The 25,641-nt window shown below is 38.1% G+C and overlaps 1 protein-coding gene across 3 annotated transcripts in view; it reads left to right on the forward strand.

Moving 5' to 3' along the window:
• Nucleotides 1-20,420, forward strand: part of CDC7 (cell division cycle 7) — a 32,732-nt gene extending 12,312 nt beyond the window's left edge. The window contains exons 5-12 of one of the 3 annotated variants that reach the window (XM_030326133.2): nucleotides 1,705-1,798; nucleotides 1,884-2,026; nucleotides 9,432-9,681; nucleotides 10,284-10,379; nucleotides 11,153-11,331; nucleotides 12,186-12,268; nucleotides 14,927-15,076; nucleotides 18,649-20,420. In XM_030326133.2, coding sequence (XP_030181993.1) covers nucleotides 1,705-1,798; nucleotides 1,884-2,026; nucleotides 9,432-9,681; nucleotides 10,284-10,379; nucleotides 11,153-11,331; nucleotides 12,186-12,268; nucleotides 14,927-15,076; nucleotides 18,649-19,043 — 1,390 coding nt within the window. In that variant the 3' untranslated portion in view covers nucleotides 19,044-20,420. The remainder of the gene's footprint in view (nucleotides 1-1,704; nucleotides 1,799-1,883; nucleotides 2,027-9,431; nucleotides 9,682-10,283; nucleotides 10,380-11,152; nucleotides 11,332-12,185; nucleotides 12,269-14,926; nucleotides 15,077-18,648) is intronic. The other 2 variants (XM_030326134.1, XM_030326135.1) reach the window with 2 other exon arrangements.
• Nucleotides 20,421-25,641: the final 5,221 nt, after the last annotated feature.

Below are 25,641 nucleotides of genomic sequence, written 5' to 3' on the forward strand. Positions count from 1 at the left end.
ATTACGGTTCCCTGGTCACTAAGTCCTCTCCCAGTTTTTGCGGGCTGATCTTTCTGATCTGAGCAAGCTTCAAAGATGTCATCTGAATTAAATTAGATTCACCTGTTTGTTATTGTCACAGCTCCTTTTGATCTCTTTCAAAACCCTCATAATCTGTCCTTTGTTGTCTTGTTTATTATCTGTTACTGTTCATTAGATAGTAAACTCCATGAGGGCAGAAATCATGTTAAGTTTAATTCACCTTCCCATCCCTAATATCTAACATACTGTCTGCCAAATAACCATGCCCAGTAAATATTTATTGAGTGAATGGACAATCCTATTTCTTTGTTTTGCCCCTATGTTTATTAGAGAAGACAAAAGAATGAGATGGCCTCTGTAAGGCATAATTACATACATTCTACTCCCTTGAATAAAATTGTTCCTTTTTCCCTGTTTTAAATATTTTTCTCTACCACTTTTCTATTCCATGTACTTCAAAAAAAGTTCATGCTAAAAAAAAGTCTTTATCTGATCTTGCTTCCTTTCTAGCTCCCACACTGGTTTTTCTTCTTTTCTTTGCCAGATATTTTAGGCAAATTGTATGTTCTACTTCCAGTGTATCTTATTTTCCCTTCGTAAGTCCTGTTTGGCCTCTTCCTTTCCACTTAAATTATTCTCAGAAAAATTACCAGTTAATTCCTCTTTGCCAAACTAAAAGCCTTCCCTCAGTCCTTATTCTCTATGACCTTCATACTGATGACTACTTCTTTTAAAACTCCTCATCTGGGTGACATCCCTTTCTGGGCTCTCTGCCCCTTTTTCCTTATTTTGCCCTCCAACTTGGCAATTTTCCAAGGCTCATTTGCTCTTCTCTCTAATCATTTTCACAGCTTTAGGTATCACTTCTCCACAAGCACTGTCACTGACCTCTCACTTCTCACACAAGATTTAGTTCTGTATCTAGAACTTTTTATCAAAAAGAGGGAGGTCTTCGTTTTTGATGCTTCTTTTCCTGATCTCTCTACATTTTTAGGTGGTATCCATGTTGTTCTACTGACTCAAAACCATGTAAAGTTAATTTCTTCATCTTTTATGATGCAATATAGCATAGTAGTTAAGAGCATTAGACCTAGAGCAAGCTGTCTGGATTCAGATCCTGGCTCCATGACTTACTAGTTTAGTTAAGTTCCTTAACTTAACTTGGGGGGAAGTTCCTTAACCTCTCTGTGCCTTAATTTCCTTAATTGTAAAAAAAAAAAAGGGGGGGAGGAAATAATAGCACTTTCCTCATAGGGCTGTTGTGAGGATTAAGTGAATTAGTTAATAGATGTAAACTGCTTACTTAGATCAAAGCTTGGCAAATATAGTGAATGCTCAATAAATGTTAGCTATTATTTTTTAATTAACTTACTCATTACTATTGCCATTTTATCTGCTACAAAGGCTTATTAATTCATTATTGTTTTTCATCTTGTCCTTCTCATTCTGTTACTTCCCCAGTTAAAACTAATGATCTCATGTTTGAATTACTATACTAACCTCATAAATGGTGCTATTTTTGTACAAGTCAGTTAAACATGTATACTGTCATACAAGAGTGTAGTTTTAAGTAGTTTTCCAGCATTTTATGCATAGCTAAAGTTGCATTTTTAAAGAAACTTAGCATAAGGTTTCATTTCATTTGACCTTTCCTTTAAAGTTCATTATGCATTTTTCCACTAGGGGGCAAGACAATGTCATGGGAGTTAAATACTGCTTTAGGAAAAATGATCATGTGGTTATTGCTATGCCGTATCTGGAGCATGAGTCCTTTTTGGTAGGTTTTAATACTTACTGACTTTTTATTGGCTAAATATTTAATTGAAAGCAATTTTATGATCTTATTCATAACTTTATTTTAGGACATTTTGAATTCTCTTTCTTTTCAAGAAGTACGGGAATATATGTTTAATCTGTTCAGAGCTTTGAAACGCATTCATCAGTTTGGTATTGTTCACCGTGATGTTAAACCCAGCAATTTTTTATATAATAGGCGCCTAAAAAAGTAAGTATGAAAAGTTACTAGAAGATATTTACACTTGAATGAATTTGTGCTATGGGGTTCACCTGGGAGATAGAGAACATACTATAACAGCCATGCACAGATTTTTTTGTTTTAAATTTTCATTGTGGTTGGGGAATGGAAATACAGTGAAACAAAAGATAAAATTATATTAGTAAAGCAGTGTCCATTATTAGATACACCATGGTTCAGTGGAAATAGCACTTAGCTAAAATAAACTTAAAAACGGTATAGGCCTTTTTAACTTTCACATTTCTCTTATCTCTGGGCTTCATGAGGGAATTAGAGCACATGATAGCCAATTTCCTGTTTCAACACTGAAGTTCTGTTATTATGTAAGTTTGTATTATATATGTTTATATACATATATGTTTTTTATACTGATAGAGGTGTTGTAAAGCTGAAAACCTGGCTTAAATAATGTTTATTATATGATGGATCCTACTGAGAGTGGTAGGAGGTATAGGACTATAACTTCTTGGATTTTACGCTTCTGACTTTTCTCTTTAATTTTCTTTAATTGAATCAAGTTTTAAGCCTGTGGTTTTATTTTATTTTTTTCTCTTAAGTTTATTTTTTGAGAGAGAGAGCAAGAATGGTGGAGGGGCAGAGAGGAGAGGGAGAGAGAGAGAATCCCAAGCAGCAGGGAGCCCGATGTGCAGCTCAGACCCACAGATCATGAGATTATGACCTGAGGCAAAATCAAGAGGCAGGCGCTTAACCAACCCGAGCCACCCAGGCGCCCCTAAACCCATGATTTTAGTTAATTTTTCTTTTAAGCTTGTTAATTAAAAAGTATCTACTGTGATGCCATATTAACCATCATAAGAGAACAAAGAATTGGGCTTATATCCTGCAGTCCTTGTCTGTCTTGTCAGCACAGGCCATTGGAGAAAAGGGAGAAAGATTTTTGTGTGTGTATGGGATGTATCATTCCTTAATTTTCAAGCCTAGTTAGCTTTTATATCATTACCTTGGCTATAAACTCATTTTTCTTGTCTTTTTTCAAGAATGTTATAAATTGTTTTTTTTTAAACATTTATTTATGGAGAGAGAGAGAGTGGGGGGGGGAGGGGCAGAGAGAGAGCGGGAAAGAGAATCCCAAGTAGGCTCCCTGCGGGCAGCACTGAGCCTGATGCAGGGCTTAAACTCATGAACGGGGAGATCATGACCTGAGCTGAAATCAAGAGTTGGACACTCAATCGACTGAGCAGGTGCCCCAAGAATGTTATAAATTCTTTTTTTTTTTTTTTTTTTTTTTCTCAAATGCATCTTTTTTTTTTTTTTTTTTTTTTTTTTTTTTTTTTTTTTTTTTTTTTTTTTTTTATATGAAGTTTATTGACAAATTGGTTTCCATACAACACCCAGTGCTCATCCCAAAAGGTGCCCTCCTCAATACCCATCACCCACCCGCCCCTCCCTCCCACCCCCCATCAACCCTCAGTTTGTTCTCAGTTTTTAACAGTCTCTTATGCTTTGGCTCTCTCCCACTCTAACGTCCTTTTTTTTTTTTTTTTTTTTCCTTCCCCTCCCCCATGGGTTCCTGTTAAGTTTCTCAGGATCCACATAAGAGTGAAACCATATGGTATCTGTCTTTCTCTGTATGGCTTATTTCACTTAGCATCACACTCTCCAGTTCCATCCACGTTGCTACAAAAGGCCATATTTCATTTTTTCTCATTGCCACGTAGTATTCCATTGTGTATATAAACCACAATTTCTTTATCCATTCATCAGTTGATGGACATTTAGGCTCTTTCCATAATTTGGCTATTGTTGAGAGTGCTGCTATGAACATTGGGGTACAGGTGCCCCTATGCATCAGTACTCCTGTATCCCTTGGGTAGATTCCTAGCAGTGCTATTGCTGGGTCATAGGGTAGGTCTATTTTTAATTTTCTGAGGAACCTCCACACTGCTTTCCAGAGCGGCTGCACCAATTTGCATTCCCACCAACAGTGCAAGAGGGTTCCCGTTTCTCCACATCCTCTCCAGCATCTATAGTCTCCTGATTTGTTCATTTTGGCCACTCTGACTGGCGTGAGGTGATACCTGAGTGTGGTTTTGATTTGTATTTCCCTGATAAGGAGCGACGCTGAACATCTTTTCATGTGCCTGTTGGCCATCTGGATGTCTTCTTTAGAGAAGTGTCTATTCATGTTTTCTGCCCATTTCTTCACTGGGTTATTTGTTTTTCGGGTGTGGAGTTTGGTGAGCTCTTTATAGATTTTAGATACTAGCCCTTTGTCCGATATGTCATTTGCAAATATCTTTTCCCATTCCGTTGGTTGCCTTTTAGTTTTGTTGGTTGTTTCCTTTGCTGTGCAGAAGCTTTTTATCTTCATAAGGTCCCAGTAATTCACTTTTGCTTTTAATTCCCTTGCCTTTGGGGATGTGTCGAGTAAGAGATTGCTACGGCTGAGGTCAGAGAGGTCTTTTCCTGCTTTCTCCTCTAAGGTTCTGATGGTTTCCTGTCTCACATTTAGGTCCTTTATCCATTTTGAGTTTATTTTTGTAAATGGTGTGAGAAAGTGGTCTAGTTTCAACCTTCTGCATGTTGCTGTCCAGTTCTCCCAGCACCATTTGTTAAAGAGGCTGTCTTTTTTCCATTGGATGTTCTTTCCTGCTTTGTCAAAGATGAGTTGGCCATATGTTTGTGGGTCTAGTTCTGGGGTTTCTATTCTATTCCATTGGTCTGTGTGTCTGTTTTTGTGCCAATACCATGCTGTCTTGATGATGACAGCTTTGTAGTAGAGGCTAAAGTCTGGGATTGTGATGCCTCCTGCTTTGGTCTTCTTCTTCAAAATTCCTTTGGCTATTCGGGGCCTTTTGTGGTTCCATATGAATTTTAGGATTGCTTGTTCTAGTTTCGAGAAGAATGCTGGTGCAATTTTGATTGGGATTGCATTGAATGTGTAGATAGCTTTGGGTAGTATTGACATTTTGACAATATTTATTTTTCCAATCCATGAGCAGGGAATGTCTTTCCATTTCTTTAAATCTTCTTCAATTGCCTTCATAAGCTTTCTATAGTTTTCAGCATACAGATCCTTTACATCTTTGGTTAGATTTATTCCTAGGTATTTTATGCTTCTTGGTGCAATTGTAAATGGGATCAGTTTCTTTATTTGTCTTTCTGTTGCTTCATTGTTAGTGTATAAGAATGCAACTGATTTCTGGACATTGATTTTGTATCCTGCAACTTTGCTGAATTCATGTATCAGTTCTAGCAGACTTTTGGTGGAGTCTATCGGATTTTCCATGTATAATATCATGTCATCTGCAAAAAGCGAAAGCTTGACTTCATCTTTGCCAATTTTGATGCCTTTGATTTCCTTTTGTTGTCTGATTGCTGATGCTAGAACTTCCAGCACTATGTTAAACAACAACGGTGAGAGCGGGCATCCCTGTCGTGTTCCTGATCTCAGGGAAAAAGCTCTCAGTTTTTCCCCGTTGAGGATGATGTTAGCTGTGGGCTTTTCATAAATGGCTTTTATGATCTTTAAGTATGTTCCTTCTATCCCGACTTTCTCAAGGGTTTTTATTAAGAAAGGGTGCTGGATTTTGTCAAAGGCCTTTTCTGCATCGATTGACAGGATCATATGGTTCTTCTCTTTTTTTTTGTTAATGTGATGTATCACGTTGATTGATTTGCGAATGTTGAACCAGCCCTGCATCCCAGGAATGAATCCCACTTGATCATGGTGAATAATTCTTTTTATATGCTGTTGAATTCGATTTGCTAGTATCTTATTGAGAATTTTTGCATCCATATTCATCAGGGATATTGGCCTGTAGTTCTCTTTTTTTACTGGGTCTCTGTCTGGTTTAGGAATCAAAGTAATACTGGCTTCATAGAATGAGTCTGGAAGTTTTCCTTCCCTTTCTATTTCTTGGAATAGCTTGAGAAGGATAGGTATTATCTCTGCTTTAAACGTCTGGTAGAACTCCCCTGGGAAGCCATCTGGTCCTGGACTCTTATTTGTTGGGAGATTTTTGATAACCCATTCAATTTCTTCGCTGGTTATGGGTCTGTTCAAGCTTTCTATTTCCTCCTGATTGAGTTTTGGAAGAGTGTGGGTGTTTAGGAATTTGTCCATTTCTTCCAGGTTGTCCAATTTGTTGGCATATAATTTTTCATAGTATTCCCTGATAATTGTTTGTATCTCTGAGGGATTGGTTGTAATAATTCCATTTTCATTCATGATTTTATCTATTTGGGTCATCTCCCTTTTCTTTTTGAGAAGCCTGGCTAGAGGTTTGTCAATTTTGTTTATTTTTTCAAAAAACCAACTCTTGGTTTCGTTGATCTGCTCTACAGTTTTTTTAGATTCTATATTGTTTATTTCTGCTCTGATCTTTATTATTTCTCTTCTTCTGCTGGGTTTAGGCTGCCTTTGCTGTTCTGCTTCTATTTCCTTTAGGTGTGCTGTTAGATTTTGTATTTGGGATTTTTCTTGTTTCTTGAGATAGGCCTGGATTGCAATGTATTTTCCTCTCAGGACTGCCTTCGCTGCATCCCAAAGCGTTTGGATTGTTGTATTTTCATTTTCGTTTGTTTCCATATATTTTTTGATTTCTTCTCTAATTGCCTGGTTGACCCACTCATTCGTTAGTAGGGTGTTCTTTAACCTCCATGCTTTTGGAGGTTTTCCAGACTTTTTCCTGTGGTTGATTTCAAGCTTCATAGCATTGTGGTCTGAAAGTATGCATGGTATAATTTCAATTCTTGTAAACTTATGAAGGGCTGTTTTGTGACCCAGTATATGATCTATCTTGGAGAATGTTCCATGTGCACTCGAGAAGAAAGTATATTCTGTTGCTTTGGGATGCAGAGTTCTAAATATATCTGTCAAGTCCATCTGATCCAGTGTCTCATTCAGGGCCCTTGTTTCTTTATTGACTGTGTGTCTAGATGATCTATCCATTTCTGTAAGTGGGGTGTTAAAGTCCCCTGCAATTACCACATTCTTATCAATAAGGTTGCTTCTGTTTATGAGTAATTGTTTTATATATTTGGGGGCTCCGGTATTCGGCGCATAGACATTTATAATTGTTAGCTCTTCCTGATGGATAGACCCTGTAACTATTATATAATGTCCTTCTTCATCTCTTGTTACAGCCTTTAATTTAAAGTCTAGTTTGTCTGATATAAGTATGGCTACTCCAGCTTTCTTCTGGCTTCCAGTAGCATGATAAATAGTTCTCCATCCCCTCACTCTGAATCTAAAGGTGTCCTCAGGTCTAAAATGAGTCTCTTGTAGACAGCAAATAGATGGGTCTTGTTTTTTTATCCATTCTGATACCCTATGTCTTTTGGTTGGCGCATTTAATCCGTTTACATTCAGTGTTATTATAGAAAGATACGGGTTTAGAGTCATTGTGATGTCTGTATGTTTTATGCTTGTAGTGATGTCTCTGGTACTTTGTCTCACAGGGTCCCCCTTAGGATCTCTTGTAGGGCTGGTTTAGTGGTGACAAATTCCTTCAGTTTTTGTTTGTTTGGGAAGACCTTTATCTCTCCTTCTATTCTAAATGACAGACTTGCTGGATAAAGGATTCTCGGCTGCATATTTTTGCTATCTAGCACCCTGAAAATCTCGTGCCAATTCTTTCTGGCCTGCCAAGTTTCAAAAGAGAGATCAGTCACGAGTCTTATAGGTCTCCCTTTATATGTGAGGGCACGTTTACCCCTTGCTGCTTTCAGAATTTTCTCTTTATCCTTGTATTTTGCCAGTTTCACTATGATATGTCGTGCAGAAGATCGATTCAAGTTACGTCTGAAGGGAGTTCTCTGTGCCTCTTGGATTTCAATGCCTTTTTCCTTCCCCAGTTCAGGGAAGTTCTCAGCTATTATTTCTTCAAGTACCCCTTCAGCACCTTTCCCTCTCTCTTCCTCCTCTGGGATACCAATTATGCGTATATTATTTCTTTTTAGTGTATCACTTAGTTCTCTAATTTTCCCCTCATACTCCTGGATTTTTTTATCTCTCTTTTTCTCAGCTTCCTCTTTTTCCATAACTTTATCTTCTAGTTCACCTATTCTCTCCTCTGCCTCTTCCATCCGAGCCGTGGTGGTTTGCATTTTGTTTTCCATTTCCTTTAAAGCGTTTTTCAGCTCCTCATGACTGTTCCTTAGTCCCCTGATGTCTGTAGCAAGAGATTCTCTGCTGTCCTGTATGCTGTTTTCCAGCCCAGCGATTAATTTTATGACTATTATTCTAAATTCACTTTCTGTTATATTATTTAAATCCTTTTTGATCAGCTCATTAGCTGTTGTTATTTCCTGGAGATTCTTCTGAGGGGAATTCTTCCGCTTGGTCATTTTGGATAGTCCCTGGTGTGGTGAGGGCCTGCAGGGCACTTCCCCTGTGCTGTGGTGTATAACTGGAGTTGGTGGGCGGGGCCGCAGTCCGACCTGATGTCTGCCCCCAGCCCACCGCTGGGGCCACAGTCAGACTGGTGTGTGCCTTCTCTTCCCCTCTCCTAGGGGCGGGATTCACTGTGGGGTGGCGTGGCCCGTCTGGGCTACTTGCACACTGCCAGGCTTGTGATGCTGGGGATCTGGCGTATTAGCTGGGGTGGGAAGGCAAGGTGCACGGCGGGAGGGGGGGCAGGCTTAGCTCGCTTCTCCTTAGGTGATCCACTTCAGGAGGGGCCCTGTGGCAGCCGGAGGGAGTCAAATCGCTGCCGGAGGTTTGGCTCCGCAGAAGCACAGAGTTGGGTGTTCGCACGGAGCGAGCAATTTCCCTGGCCGGAGCCGGTTCCCTTTGGGATTTTGGCTGGGGGATGGGCGGGGGAGATGGCGCTGGCTAGCGCCTTTGTTCCCCGCCAAACTGAGCTCTGTCGTCCGGGGGCTCCGCAGCTCACCCTCCCTTTGTCCTCCAGCCTTCCCGCTTTCCGAGCAGAGCTGTTAACTTATGACCTCCCAGACGCTAAGTCGCGCTTGCTAAGTCGCGCTTGCTGTCTGAACACAGTCCGTCAGGCCCCTCCGCTTTTGCAAGCCGGACTCGGGGGCTCTGCTTGGCCGGCGAGCCGCCCCTCCGCCCCGGCTCCCTCCCGCCAGTCCGTGGAGCGCGCACCGCCTCGCCGCCCTTCCTACCCTCTTCCGTGGGCCTCTCGTCTGCACTTGGGTCCGGTGACTCTGTTCTGCTAATCCTCTGGCGGTTTTCTGGGTTATTTAGGCAGGTGTAGGTGGAATCTAAGTGATCAGCAGGACGCGCGGTGAGCCCAGCGTCCTCCTACGCCGCCATCTTCCCAGAATCCTCTATAAATTCTTAATCCCCTAAAGAATTATACTTTTTGTGTAAATATGATTAGAGCATATTATGATGTTACTATGCTTTAGTTGTTACAAAGAAGTAAAAATGCTTGCTTTTGTTTCTTAGGTATGCATTGGTAGACTTTGGTTTGGCCCAAGGAACCCATGATACCAAAATAGAGCTTCTCAAACTTGTCCATTCTGAAGCTCAACAGGAGAGTTGTTCACAAAATAAATCCCATATAATCACAGGAAACAAGATTTCCTTGAGTGGCCCAGCAGCACCTAAGGAGCTCGATCAGCAGCCTACCATGAAGACCGTGAAAAGGCCCTATACAAATGCACAAAGTCAGATTAAACAAGGAAAAGATGGAAAGGTTCTACCTCTTTTATTTAAGTATTAATACGGTTTTAGGAATGTACTTCTTTATCCAACAGAGGGAGATATAATACCAGGATAATACTTGCAATTAAAAAATTTGTTTTTACATTTGTTACATATTCAATTGATTAGATTCCACTAAGATTTATAATAGATCATTTCAAAACAAATTACTTGGTAGATTTATAATGTCTCTATAATGTTACATTATGTAACAAAAATGGAAAATAATTTTTCCCTGCATGTTATAAAGTTCAGATTAATTATCCTTTTTTAAAGAAAACATTAGTTATAGGGGAAAAATTCTGAAGTGTCTATCTCCATTTTAGCTGCACAGCAAAATGTAACATCCATGCAGGTGGTTTTTAAATTTTTTAGTTATATATATTTGTGGATTATGGTAACAGTTATATGGGTGTTAAGAGTTCTGTCTAGACTATTTTCTCCTTTCACAGAAGTGTTTTGGTGCCTGAGAATGACTTGGATGCAGCTGTTTTTGTTTCATGTCACTTAACTCTTTCAAAACTGGCAGAGTACAGCTGGCAGAAAGTGTTACAGATATAATCCTTATTTTCCTTGTTTTTGTTGGTATTGTAGGAGGGATCTGTAGGCCTTTCTGTCCAGCGCTCTGTTTTTGGAGAAAGAAATTTCAATATACACAGCTCCATTTCACATGAGAGCCCTGCAGTGAAAGTAAGTAATGTAGCTTAATAGTGCAATCATCAGTCAGTACACTGAAGAGAATTTAGGGATTGGTAGACTAGCATTTATTATTACTCCGTTTTTAAAAGTAGAGTTTTGCTGTGGCAGAAGGTATTACTGCTTTGAGCATCTTGTCAACACTTTTATTTTCTCCAGTTTTTTTCCTGAACTTTTCTGGTGGAATTTTTCATCATTTTTGGTTAGCTGACTGTTGTTGCTGTTTTCTAAAGGAACATTTAGAACATTAAGGCCTTTTCTCTCATTACTAGGATGTGAGCTCCTAATAACTAACACATTTCTGACACACAGTTGATGGTGTAAAGATGTTTATAAAGTTTACAAAATTGTCATCAATATTAAACGGTTTTAAATTGACTTACGATATCCTATAACAGCTAGATAGCATAAGCAACAAATTAAAACTGATTTTAGCCAATGTAATTGTGCAGTTTACAGTTCTGAAATGGAGTTAGACACTAGAACGTAACTGTTATACTTGTGTAACCTATCAGGAAAAATTCTAATAAAGTGTAAGTCACATATTTACCAATTGAGGACTGATTAGTAAATTTTAATACATTTATTCCACAGAAGAAAACTAAAAAGATTTTAAATACTTTAATAGACAACTGTTTACTTATAATCCAGCAGCACATTCAGCACTTTTAAAAGTTAGGTTTCTACTGTTACGTTTTGCCATGCTAGCATTTGAAGGCATTAGGTTAAATATCACAGAAATAGGAAATGCGACTTTTCTTTTACAGCTTATGAAGCAGTCAAAGACTGTGGATGTACTATCTAGAAAGTTAGCAACAAAAAAGAAGCCTATTTCTACAAAAGTTATGACTAGTGGTGTGATGAGGAAAACTGCCAGTTCTTGCCCAGCTAGCCTGACCTGTGACTGCTATGCAACAGATAAAGTTTGCAGCATTTGCCTTTCAAGGTAATGTGATTTAATGCTGCTACCAAATCATCAGCATGCTGCCAGACATGATTAGAAATTGCATTGATTTGGTGGGCAATTGATTTAGTGCAAGGAAGAGAACAACACGGTTCTGTGAACTACGCAGACACTAATGTGGAGAGGTATGATGATGAGCAAATGATAACTATTGTCATCTAGTGTTCATTTGACATGAATTGCTCATTGGAAAACACATTTGCTCTTGTATGCAAGTAATTTTGGTGGGGGCAGGGATGGTTTCTTTGGAACCTTGGATTTGCACATTTTACTTGCTGATTTCATCTTTTGTTACCTTATTCCCGCCTGTGTAGAATAATCAGAACCAAATAATAGGGTGTCTCTCTCACTCCCACCTCCTACTCTTAGTCTCATAAATTCCTCCCTTTCTTTCAAAACTTGCATGAGCTTTCTTGAGCCTTTCCTGATTAACTTAAGTATATAAGTCAATAAGTATGTCAAATTAATTTTCTAATATCACTCCAAACAGAAGTGATTTTTATGCCTCTGAATTCTATTGCATTCAATTCTGGTGTATTTTACTTTTCTCTTACGGTTCTTATAATCTGCTACCTCCTTTTACACCTGGAAGTTACCTTAAAATTTTTCTGGAATAAGGCCTGGTAACTTGAGGGGTGGGGAGTGGGGGAGGGACCAGTAGGAAGCAGAATCTAGGATTTTCATCACACTAGATTATGATTTGCTTTATAAATAACTTTTATTTATATAGATATCAAGGCAGAACTTATTGTGAAATAAACAGATAAATGTTACTTTTTGGTCTTAAATAATTAAACTTTAACATAACTAGAAAACTCTTATTTCGTCATCATAAGGCGACAACAGGTTGCCCCTAGGGCAGGTACACCAGGATTCAGAGCACCAGAGGTTTTGACAAAGTGCCCCAATCAAACCACAGGTATGTTGCACTAGAAATACAGAACCCAATTAGAATTGGTTATCCCAGGTATATTTTATTTTATGACCTTTATGTTTTACTAATATTAAGTTTTTCTGCTTTTAATAAGTTATGTAAGTAGTTCTAGCAGTGTGGCAGTCCCATTTTTGAGATAATGCTATTGAAAATTTCTACTCCTAGTGTTGGGTTTGTTTTGCTTTTTTTTTGTTTTTTTCCTGTACAATGCATCTTGCTTATCTATTTACAAGATGATTTTGCTACGAATTTTGTTAATGTCATATTTGTAGAGGAAAAATTGTGTTTAGTAGTCTTTGCTAACTTAAGACTTGCAGCGTTTTATCTGGTTGCCCAGTACCCCCCAAAAGTCTTCTGTGCTGCACTGCACATAAGATTGTGTATTTGATTAAAATTATTTTTTGTTATTGTGAAAATAATACAGTAGAATTAAAGAGTTAAAGAGTTTTGAAAAAGGAAAAAAATCTAGAATCTACCAAAGTTGTCATGAAGCCAGAACCCAGGAAAAATCTCATTGAGTAAATGAATCCTGCCATTCCCCTAGATAATGGACTTGAAAGAAATGCATTTGTCCATTGTGTGTATTCTGTACTTGCTAATGATACCAAAAAAAAAAAAATTATCTGCTTATACTCTCAAATAATTGTAACCTGTTGAGCATGATTGTAAATCTTTATATGAGGTATTTTAGGGATATTTATTCCTTTTTGAAGGGAATATGGAAGGAAGTTCATTGAAGAGAAAACCACTGAGAAGAGAACTTAAATTGGAGTAGGTGGTTGGCATTGATGCATGAGCAGAGAATCTGAAGAAACAGCATGGTCTAGTCTAGTCAATAGGAAACAAGTGTAGTGTTGCTAGAATGTAAGATGGAAGTGAAGGAATGGTGAAAAATAAACCTGATAATAGGTAGGCAAGTCAGATCACACATGTTAAACAGCTTGGACTGTATCCTATAGGTGTTGGGAAGTTATTCAAGGGAAAGAGATGGTAATAATTATGTTTTTTAAGTTTATTTATTTTTTAATGTTTATTTATTTTTGAGAGAGAGAGAGAGACAGAGCATGAGTGGGAGGAGGGGCATAGAGAGAGGAGACACAGAATCGGAAGCAGGCTCTAGACTCTGAGCTGTCAGCACAGAGCCCATTGTTGGGCTTGAACCCACAAACTGTGAGATCATGACTTGAGCCGGTGTCAGCCACCCAGGTGTCCCTTATTTACTTATTTTTGAGAGAGAGAGAGAGCACACGTGCACAAGAACAAGGGAGGGGCATAGAGGGGGAGAAGGAATCCCAAGCAGGCTCCATGCTGTCAGCTCGGAGCCTGACACAGGGCTTGATCCCACAAACTGCAAGATCATGACCTGAGCTGATATCAAGAGTCAGATGCTTAACCAGCTGAGCCACCCTGATGCCCTGATAATTATGTTTTAACTGCATTATTCTGGCAGGTATGCAGACAGCATAGGTTTTGGAGAGTTGGGGCCTGCTGTGGTCCAGGTGAGAGATGATGAAAGCCTGAATGAGGGCACTAGTAATAGGAATGAAAAGAAAGGTAAAGGAAAGGCAGAACTTATTGGATAACTGGATGTGAGATTTGGGTGTGGGGTGGTGAAGGAAAAGGCACCCAGGATGTTTATCAGATTTCTAGCTTGGGGGACTTGAATGGGTATCAGTAGCCAAGGGGGAGAATAAAGAAGTAACTGGTTTACAGGGAAAGATAAGGTGGATTGAGGCATAATTGGCTTGAGATATTGGTGGGGACACCAAGATAGAGATGTCCAACAGAGTAAAAGTCAAACTTAGGGAAGTTTAGGCTGGAAATACAGTTAAATGTCATCAGTATATAAAAGATGGTCGAAGCTGTGAAGTAGATGGGGTCAGTCCAGGGAAGAGGTTGGAACTGTGGGGAACCTCAGCCTTAAGGGGTGGGGAAAATGTTGAAGGAGCAGGCAGAGCTACAGAGGGAACAGAGAAAGGCAGGTGATACAATGGCCAAGGTAATGGAGAGCAAGTAACTTGGTGATACTGGGGGGTCAGCAGTTAGGAGAGATGTCCCTAAAAGAAAAAATTAGTTTAACATGAACCTGTGCTAGTCTTAATGTTAACTGTCAGAATTCTAGAGATGAAAGATTGTATAGCAGAAGTTAGGGTAAGCACCTGGCTGAAGAAAAGCTTCTAATATTCAATACTTTTCACTAAAATAAGCCACTTTCACTATGGTGCATAATTCTTGAGGAACATCCAGATTTTTCCACATAGCTATTTTTGGATTTCTTTTGATCTTACAAAGTACATATCTACTTAGTGTTTTATAATGATGAAATGTCCTTTTAAACTTACCAACATGTTGCTCAAGAAAGAAAATATTGTATTTTGTATTAAGGATGTTAGACTACGGTTTCTCAATCATGGTATTACACTCTAAGCATCTGAGGAACTTAAAAAATTCTGATGCCTGAGCCCTACTCCATAGTTAAGTCAGAATCTCTGAGGGATTGGGCCTGGACATCAGAATGTTTTTTAAGGCTCAAGATTTGCATAGCAAAGGTTGAGAACTATGGATGTAACAATGATGTAAATTGACTACTGATGGTAAAGTTATAGATATGGAATTTTTTTTAAAGTTTGTTTTCTGTTACAGCAATTGACATGTGGTCTGCAGGTGTCATATTCCTTTCTTTGCTTAGTGGGCGGTATCCATTTTATAAAGCAAGTGATGATTTAACTGCTTTGGCTCAAATTATGACAATTCGTGGATCCAGGGAAACTATCCAAGCAGCTAAAACTTTTGGTAAGCAGTTTTATATTATAAAACAAAAGAAATGCCTTTTTTAATTTCCTATAAATCAAATTATTAAGAAATTCTCTGATGTTATGTAGAAAATTTCTCTGTTGCTTGAAAACGAATAGCATTGTGTAAGAAAATAATTTATCCATTTTTCTTCTATATAATCATTTAATCTCAGCAAGCACAAAGTGCTATTTAAATATTTTAAAGTTCAACTTTATAATCTTAAAAGGATAAGGAATAAAATCTTAACTCCCTGTAGTTATGGTTTGACTTTATTACATAAATATTTCTAATAGTATATGTTTTAGTTTATTATATGTTTATTAAGCATCAGGTGTTCTTGGGCTTGCCTTAATTGATCTTAGTTTATACTAACAAGTAAACAGTTAATTATGAGACAGAATAATAAGGACTCAGTAGGGAAGATAATAAAATGTGGGTTGTTAGGTTCCTTAGGGTTAGGGGAGCAAGGAAGAGAAATGTGCAGAACACCTTTGCTGATGGAGTATTATTTTAAGCATATAAATAATATGTTGTGGGAAGTCATCTCCTTAGTTACACAAGTTCTTATACTTCTAAGACTTCATGGGGCACCTGTGAATTCTCTCAACATTGTTCTGGCCAATGACTTTAACTCACATGTTCACCTTGTTTTTATTCTCCATGCACAGTTATAGTTAATATTTTCCAAAGTGGGTGGCTGTGATTGTACCACACAATATAGAATACCCCTGTGGGACAAAATTTCAAACAACCCACTTCATAAGTAGCTGGGCTGCCCTTGTGCCCAGCTCCAGGATCAGTAGGTCTTAATCGGGTCCATATCAGAATTATCTAAAGAACTTAAATACATATGCCTATCTCACTCTACTCCTTCCTGGGAAATAAGATTCAGGAAAATATGATACATAGGAAGGGCCTAGGCTTGTTAGTTTGGAAAAACAAGTGATTTTAACCAAGAACTACTTCTAAGAACCACTGCAAAAATGATTGCCCCTTACTTAGACACCATTGCTATGGTCTAATCCATCAGAAAAGCTTGGTGGTGGTTATGAAGAAAGCTCCGTGATGGAGGCTTACCAAAAAGTGTTTCTTCAGCAAAGTCAATCCACAACTTCTCACTTTCTTGCACCTAGTATAAGAAAATGTTATCAAAGGATAATAGGTTGAAATAATACACATACACAAAGGGAAAATGACCATAAATGGAAAGCAAGATGGATTGATACCTTGGAAATTGTATTCTTACGTGAGTATGTTTACTCTCAACTGATTGAGAAAACTTTTCGTCTAGTGTTGAAAAACTTCATGAGAAGTTTATGAAGTTTATCAGAGAATGGACATCAAAACATTTTGTTGAAGAGCTTAACTCTCCCTTATCTGTAGTCAAAGTTATAATGAGGACCAACAATGGAAGCACAACAAGTGATGCAAAGCATTTAAGGGCAAGTGTCATGATAGCAGGCCTAGGCTTTAAAGATTTATCATCATAATGTTTGTTCTCAGAAACTAATAATGCCACGTAGTTTTTGTCTCGGTTTATTAGTATGACTTCTGCAGCTGTTTCAGTCAAATCTACTATAACTTTGGGCTGAATACAGAAGGACTCAAAACTTCAGTAGTCACCTTTGTGTTCTCCTTTATGACCCAAAGAAATGACTTGCTTGGGATTAGCAGTGAGAGTACTTGTACTTCTCTTGTGTATAACGTGCCTCACTGTCCTCAACACCTAGACTAGACCTGGCCCCACTGTGGATTGTCATCAAGGACTCGTTATATCAAATAAATTCAAATGAAGGGCGCCTGGGTGGCTCAGTCAGTTAAGCAACTGACTTTGGCTCAGGTCACTATCTCACAGTTCGTGGGTCGAGCCCCACATTGGGCTCTGTGCTGACAGCTCAGAGCCTGGAACCTGCTTCAGATTCTGTGTCTCCCTTTCTCTCTGTTCCTGCCCTGCTCATTCTCTGTCTCTTCTGTGTGTCTCAAAAATAAATAAACGTTAAAAATTTTAATAAAAAATTTAAAAGAAAAACCTTGAGCTAAAACAAATGCCTGACACTTGGTCTGTAACAAAATATTTTGATTGAATGTATTATTTTCCTTGAATGAGCCCTCCTTTGATCATGTGAAAAAATTTAAGCATGTTGTATAACTTAGGGAGATATTGTAATACATACTGTTAATTATTTCATAACTTCAGCATAGCCTATAAATTAATGAATAAAACTATATGACTATTCTCCTCTGCCTATAATTTTCTAGAGAGAATAAGAATGATAAAATAGATTTAGAGTAAAAAAGCATTGCCATGTTGTATCCTGAGCAGACTTAGTTTTTGGTCATTTGTTTTCCTTGGTCTCTTCCCTGCCTGCCACCTCCTCCTCCCTTCTTTCCCTGCCGTAGAACACCCAATCCAGTAGTTAGATCAGGACATGTAAAAGTACCTTTATAGCATCCAGAGCTAGATTGTTTTTTTAACAACCCATGTACCCCAGAAATCTGTATGCTGTGCTACTCCATTGTTTAGAGCCACATTTCTGTTTAATAAGGAAATATATAAGGCAAATACAATACACTTTTGCCTGTTTGTGTGCTTAGCTTATTTTTGCCCATATGTGAATAATTCTGTCAGGAAATTGTTTCAGAGACATTTATATTTTTAAAAACTAAGATCTGGCTTATTAACTCATTCAGAAACATTTATTGGGACTTTATGTGGCCCAGGTAGTATTGTTGAATCTGTTCTTACAGAACTTAAATTCTAGCCGGGGAGACAAATCTGTCAGACAAATGAGTAGTATTGAGAAAGATAAAAGGAGAAAGGGAGAGAAGAGGGCTCAGCTGTTTCAGATGGGTCGGTCAAGGACCCAAGTATCTGTCAGGATGTGATACTTGAACAATGACCTGAGAGACTGAATAAAGCTTTTTTATCCAGTCCAGCCACCATTAATTGAGGACCTAGTATGTACTAGACATTGTCTAGGCTTTGAGGATTCAAAAGTAAATAAAATAGACCCTGTCTTCAAAGAGCTCAGAGTCTAGTAGGGGAGACAGCTCTACAGTTACAATACAGGCTAACAAAAGTAATAGAAATTTTCACAGTTTGCGACACAAGTTTAGAATGTTCAATTCTGTCAGAGTGTCAGGCCTCACAGAGGCCTGAAGCTGAGTGAGGATATAAGTTGGAGTATCCCGAGCACATGGGGGAGCACAGGGGATCCTAGGCAAAGACAGGAACCATATAGCCAGAGGAATGTAAAAGCTAGGAAGGGGGAGAGGGAACAGGAGCTGCAGCTGAGGAAAGATTACAGAAGGATATGGTGAAGCTAAAGGAGTTGACAGTCAAGTGAGTCCCTTACATAGCTTAGTAAGTCACTGCTTTCTACTTACCACCGCCCACTTTATGATTTGACCTTCAACTATGTAGTACAAGACACAAATATTAGCATGTGGTACTCTAGCTCTTATGCAGGGCCAATATATCCCCAAAGCACACAATTGGGCATGGATGTTTCCCATTAGAGAGGCTTCTGGTATACTCAAATAATGTACATGTATTTATTCTTTTTTAGGCAAGTCGATATTGTGTAGCAAAGAAGTCCCAGCACAAGACTTGAGAAAACTTTGTGAGAAGCTCAGAGGTATAGATTCTAACACTCTGAAATTAACAAGCGATGTACAAGGGCCTGCTTCTTGTGACCCAACATTTTCAGGGAAGACTGACCATAAAGTTTCTCACCTTATACAAACACCGGAAGCACAGCTTTCGGGAAATTCATTGTATAAAGGAGACAGTAATGGCCGTGGGGGTGGTTTGGATACAGATACTACCAATTTAGCAGGCTGGAATGAGGTACCTGATGAAGCTTATGACCTGCTTGATAAACTTCTAGATCTAAATCCAGCTTCAAGAATAACAGCTGAAGAGGCTTTGTTGCACCCTTTTTTTAAAGATATGAGCTTGTGATTATCGTTCCTTATTTATAATGTTTGCTATTGTGTATTATGAGATGGGGTGAAAAAGAGTTTTTTGTAATAGCCATAAGTTCTTGATTAGAGACCAGGGCAGGATGAATAATTTATTTTAAAATTTTAGTATTTGCTGTCTGGCAAATGCTGAAATACGGACTACGATCAAAGATGCCTAGGATAGTTCTTAGGGCTAACTACATGATCTTTGAGTTAGATCTACCCAAGTAGAACTAGATCTTCAGCTTCCTTAATTACTTGTCACTGCCATATGCAGAGAAAGAAGCTATTTTAGCCTTAGTACATAGAGGTTTGAGGTACAAATCTTAAAATTAATGGATGTGATCTTAAAATTAATGGATGTAATGGGGACTAAATGAGTCAGAAGACTTACTTTATTGGTTTCTTTAAGCAATGAGCTATGTGTACTTTTAGAAAACTCAACCTGGTGTTGGTGCTCTAACCATTCTATAGGTAAAGGCGATCGTTTCCTCTTCTAGAGGCATATATTACACCTTTTATGAACACTAAAATAACTAATGAGAAAATGTTGGAGGTAATACCACTTAAAATTGAATTTATCCATTTTTTAATGTATTTTGTTAAAGTATTTTTTGTGTGAATTGCCACATTAATGGTTTCTCTCTTGATTTTCTTGCCTTCTCTACCCGCACCTAAATTCTCCCTGAAAATAACATGGTGCTTTCCACAAAGTTTCTGTGTGCTTTGTTAAATATTGCACATGTTTACAGTTGGGTACTTCATGCATACACGGATTGATTAAAGGAAAGCTGTAGGGCCAAGGTGAAGACTGATAGTCCAAAATGCTTTTATTTTTCTCACCATCCTAGGTGTAATTAGGTAGCTGCTAAAAGGAAAAGTGAATACAGCTTTGAGAATATTATTGGAGAGTCTTTCCTCTGAGTGGAGCCATCAGGATCTCTATATCCTATTATAAATAAGTTGCTCCTGCTCAAAGAAGATTGATTACTACAGTCTTGGGCAGATTGGGAAGAGAGATAATGAAGTGGGCAGAGTAGAAGAGGACCAGAGGTAGAGACTTATGAATTACTACATTCCAAAATGATATATATCAGTGACAGCATATCAAACTCTTTGTGGGAAATAAGTTTGGGTGTGTGGATCCACGGAGAAGTTTCCCATTTAGTAAGGATAGAATATAGAAACAGCTTATGGATACAGAACATTTTGTTATTTTGTACATTCAAGTCAGTGTGTCTACCTACTCTTGTAAGTATGGCATATGTTTGGCCATTACCACTGATGTACTCGCTCTTCTCATACTATAATCTTTAAAAAAAAAAAAACTTGAATGTTTTTGAATTTGTATGTTTAATAAAGTTATTCTTTTCTATTTCTTATGTCAAACTATTCATTTGAAAAATACCTCTTTTTAAAAACACATTTGTCACTGGAAATATTTTCCTCTTGAGACTAATGAATGCTGTCTCTCCAGCAAATAGTAGACAGATTAACAAAAATTGACCTGGCTCAACAAATATATGAAAAATGGAAGTAGATTGTTTTATAGAAAAGGTGCTCATTGACCTCATTTATAGGAAATTTGTCACAAAATAGTAAAACAATAAGTCATCTCAGTAACAGAAAGAAGTCTTAGCTAAAAAAAATTTTCTTGGTGTGATTCACAATCAAGTTAACATATTCTAAGAAAATTAACGAAGAAAAATTTAACTACCAAAAGTGCAGGGAAGGAGACATTCTCTAAGAGAATTTAATATCTAAGAAAGAACATTTCAGGGCGACTGGGTGGCTCACTTGGTTAAGCATCCGACTTCAGGTCATGATACATGGTTCGTGGGTTCAAGCCCCGCATCAGGCTCTGTGCTGACAGCTCGGAGCCTGGAGCCTGCTTCACATTCTGTGTCTCCCTCTCTCTGTCCCTCCCCTGCTCATACTCGGTCTCTCAAAAAATAAACATTAAAAGAAAAAAATTTTTTCCACTTTTTATCAATATCACTATTAGAATAGAACTTGGTTGATATGGAAGGGGAGGTGAGAGGTAAAAGGGAGCCAGTGCTATAAATCAGTTCTTGGGGGGTCTCAGTCCCACTAGAGAATCTTGCCTCCATCTGTGGTGCTGTATAGGCAGAAATTAATGAGCTTCCATACACGTTCTTCCAAGTTTTTCAGCCTTCTAAACACCATTTTATAATGGCGGATATCGCCCTACAAGATTTTAGTCAAAATAGTCATTTCTAGGGAAAGGTTAAGAAGGTAACTAGTTAATGCCATTTCCTATTATGATGGAAGTTCCCAGAATATTCAGCTATTTTTCATTGTCAGCTTTTTAAAATTCTTACTGCTCACACTATTGAGATAAAACTGTTAAGGGTGTTTTCATTTAATAAGGCTTAGACATTTAGAACTATTAATATAACAAACTACAAGTGTTGGTTTTTGAAACAGATTGCAGCTCTCTAGCATTTTTAATGAAACTTTTCCTTATATGGAGATGATTATGGTTGTCTTAATGACCTAAATAAAAATGTGGCTCAACAATGATTATTCCAAAGAATTAAACTTAGTTTGTTTCGAAATCTGAACAAAAGTCATCAAGTGATGTTAATCTCATGTTTCTGGCATTAGCATTTTAGGAACAAAATGGTGTTACAGATGTCAGAAAATTGATTGCATAAAATCTTGAAACCCACAAAACATGTAGGCTTAGGTCTTAGTAATTTCTGCTGTTTATGTAGTTTCAGCCCTACGCGTCACCGAGAAGTTATTTATCTTAAGAAACTGTGGCCAAATTTGGCGGGTAATGCTGTCTGCCAGTGTCTGCAGATGTATTGTTTCCGCCTACATTTGTGCGTGCCGTCTGTGGTCTTTAAAGAACACTATCTAACATTCGGCAGAAATGTCAACTCAACTGTTCAGATTTTTTTCTCTGTTCTAAGAACTGATGTTGCCATTTCCTAATTTTGTCAAATTCTGTTTGAACTGCCTGCCTTTCTTGAAAGGTGGGTATTATCACCCATGTGATAGATAAGTAATCAGAAGTAGTTAATGCTGTGTCAAATTACAGCAAGATTTTCAACAAAGTAACCACAAAGTTCAGTGCTAAGGCAAGTATTTACTAAATAATGACATTTTAGGTATCTAAAATGAAAAGACATTATTTTAGGAAAGCAGTTGCAAGTTGGATGAGAAGTTCAGAAAAGTGAAGGCAAAAGCTTAATGTGACCTAAATTTTTCTCAATAGAAGAAAATGCATTAGAAGAATAAATTGTCCTTGACAACTGTTTTAAGTGTTTTAAAAAATTAACAAAATAATGTATGGAAAAGAATTCAAAAGGATAAGTAAAAATCTCATGGGTGTGTGTGTGTGTGTACATAGCTTTTCTAAGGCAAGGAAGAGGACTAGAAAACAGTTGTAAGTGGTTTAGAATTCAGATTTAAGAATATACCATGTGCAAGTGCCATTTTAAGTTTAACACACCATCCCAGCCCTTAAAGTGGATTTCATCTTGGACCCTACTGAAGCAATTTGAGAAAAGTAGCAAGTTTAGCACTAGAAAATTTAATACTATCTTATGAAGGAAAACAGAATAAATAACTTCTAGATTCATCTCTAACTCTAGATTTAGAGAAGGCAAGTGTCACTCCCTCTAGTAGGAAACCCAAAATGAATCAAGGGATGGGCTTTTGACACCTGAAATCAACAGAAAAAGCACTGTCAGCTGGTGAATGAGTTGCAGAAATCAGAAAATGCAAGAGCCACCTTATAATTTCTTTCCAATCAGAATTTTTGTATATATTCCTTACCTACATTCTACTGATGTGTTTTTATAGGTGTATAATTATGTATTCATCTTTTGTATAAATTTCTTCTGTAACTTCTGTTAAGACTAGAAATGACTCCAGCTCGGACAAGACTATGACAGTAGATCAGAAGCAGACGTAGGGCTATGTAGCCTCACATTGTTTTTTTAGCTCCATCCATAAGCAAAAGGAGGGGAATCCAGCCACCTCCAGATTTCTCTAGATACTCACTTTAATGCTTTTTTGCCCATAAGTTTCTGTATTTCTTCTGGCATGTAGCTGGTCTTCCTACACTCAAATATTCTGATTAAAAACAAAACCAGCCCCACTGTGTGTGTGTGTGTGTGTGTGTGTGTGTGTGAGTAATCTTTAGACAAATATTAGCAATACTCCTTTACAGTTTTCCCCCAAGTTTTGTGAAATGAATGCCTGGTGTTTCTGTGAGTGTCCTGTCTTTTTAACTTCTTATTTTATTTTAATGTTTGTTTATTTTTGAGAGGGGGGAGGTGCAGAGAGAGGGAGACACACAATCTGATGCAGGCTCCACGCTGTGAGCTGTCAGCACAGAGCCCGACACGGGGCTCTAACTCACAAATCGCTAGATCATGACCTGAGCCAGAGTTGGACACTTAACTGAGCCACCCAGGGGTCCCTAATTTCTTAAAACTCCACAGATAAATGGCATATGAAATGTGTACACTCAAAAAATAGAAACTCATTATCACTTTTATGTGTAAAAATAAACAGCAGCATCTTATATCTCTATTGTGTGTTTTGAGGAAGCATCTTTCTTATTTGTCCCTATGCAGTATGAAGACTAGGCCTGGCATTTACTGAGCAAGTGTTCAATAAATATTTGTTAACTGAATACATTTAAGTTACATTTAATTAATTTGCTTTCCTGGCAAGATATTAAGCCAAAAACCTGTGTTAATAAGGATGCCTATTCTCTTAAGTTTGGTACAATTTACTTGATAGGGAGTGACATAAAAGTGAAATGCCTCATTCCTTTTTACGTAATCTCTTTTCAGTAGACTGTCTCTGCCCACGGCCATTACCTCCCCAAAATACGTAATTTAAATGAAAGCAGTATTTTGATTACAGGACTTAGGTTCAGAAGAGACCTAAAGGAGCCTTTGGACTTTTAGTTGCTGTTACTTACAACCCCTTTCCCTCCTGCGTATCCCAAATGTGTTCTTAGTAGGCTGTCAGACATCAGTCTTCCTCTAAAAAACCTGCCCTCATGACTCCAATCCAAATGATCATCTCCTTGATTTTCTATACCCAGATTATAAATTTCTGGAAGGTGGAGACTGTTTTATGTCCCCCGCTCCTCCATCCCACATTTCTTATCACATTAGAGAAGTACTCAGTCAAAACTTTGGGGCTGACTAGGAACCTGACACCAGGAGGTATTTCCAAACGCAACCAGAATAATCAGTTTAAGAACAGCCTCTTTTTTTTTTTTTTTTGAGAGAGAATGAACAGGGGAGGAGTAGAGAGAGAATCCCAAGCAGGTTCCCTACAGTCCACATAGAGCCTAACACAGGGCTCAAACTTCCAAACCATGAGATCATGACCTGAACCAAAATCAAAAGTCTGGACACTTAACCAACGAGCCACCCAGGTGCCCCACCCCTTTTATTCTTAAACATCCACAGGATTTAACATCTCCTGATTTCCTGACTCCCCATCCTAGCTGTATCAGTTCTAATTTCCCTCCACTCCATTTTACTGGTGTTCCATTCCCGTTGCTTTGACCTCAGTGGAGACAGAACAGCTGGTGGACATTCTGTCTGTAGTAGCTCTTCACATCCTTGTGAAAGAGGCTAGTGAGCAAAAATTTCATAATTATTACAGTTGTGTTTTTACCTCCCACAATGTACCAGGTACCATAACAATCAAATCCATTTAAGGACTTGTAAGTATGCATAAAGTACTATGGGAAAGCATTATACACACACTTGATTATGCTGTGCCAAAGTGATTCATTTTCATACATGTAGGACCCTGTTCATCTCAGATTTTCCTGAGACTGCTTCAGGTTAAAAAATGTCAGTCCTTGATGTGTTCTGTGGATTCCAACATTTCTGCATCCAAATTGCATTTTTAAGAATGTCAACTAGAAGTAGTATAAAATTGTTAGAAATGTGTTCTAGTTTTTTAGCTTTAAAAATATGTCTGCTGTATGGGGCACCTGGGTCCCTGGGTTGGTTGAGCATCCAACTCAGGTCATGATCCTAGGGTTGTGAGATCAGACCCATGTTGAGCTCCGAGCTGGGTGTGGAGCCTACTTGAGATTCTCTCTGCCCCTCCCCTCACTCTTGGGTGTGCTTGGTCTCTCTCTCTCTCTCTCTCTCTCTCTCTCTCTCTCTCAAAATAAACATTAAAAATATATATATAGGTTTGCTATAATGTGGCACTTGAGGCTCTCTTCTGCTGTGGGAACCAACTGATTTGAGTAAAATAGACAGTCTTCCAGTGTCTTTTAAACACCACATAGGGCCTTAAATATTTTCATTGAGGTTAAAAGCATAGATGTTAACAACTGGGAAACCAATGCCCCTGTACCTGTTACCGATTAAAAATAAACCATGTCTAGGAAACAATCAGAAAAACTAAAAGGCAACCGATGGAATGGGAGCAGATACTTGCAAACGACGTATCAGATAAAGAGTTAGTATCCAAAATCTATAAAGAACTTATCAAACTCCACACCCAAAAAACAAATAATCCAGTGAAGAAATGGGCAAAAGACATGAATAAATACTTCTCCAAAGAAGACATCCAGA

The sequence above is a fragment of the Lynx canadensis genome, chromosome C1 (assembly GCF_007474595.2).
Source record: "Lynx canadensis isolate LIC74 chromosome C1, mLynCan4.pri.v2, whole genome shotgun sequence".
Classification (NCBI taxonomy): Eukaryota; Metazoa; Chordata; class Mammalia; order Carnivora; family Felidae; genus Lynx; species Lynx canadensis.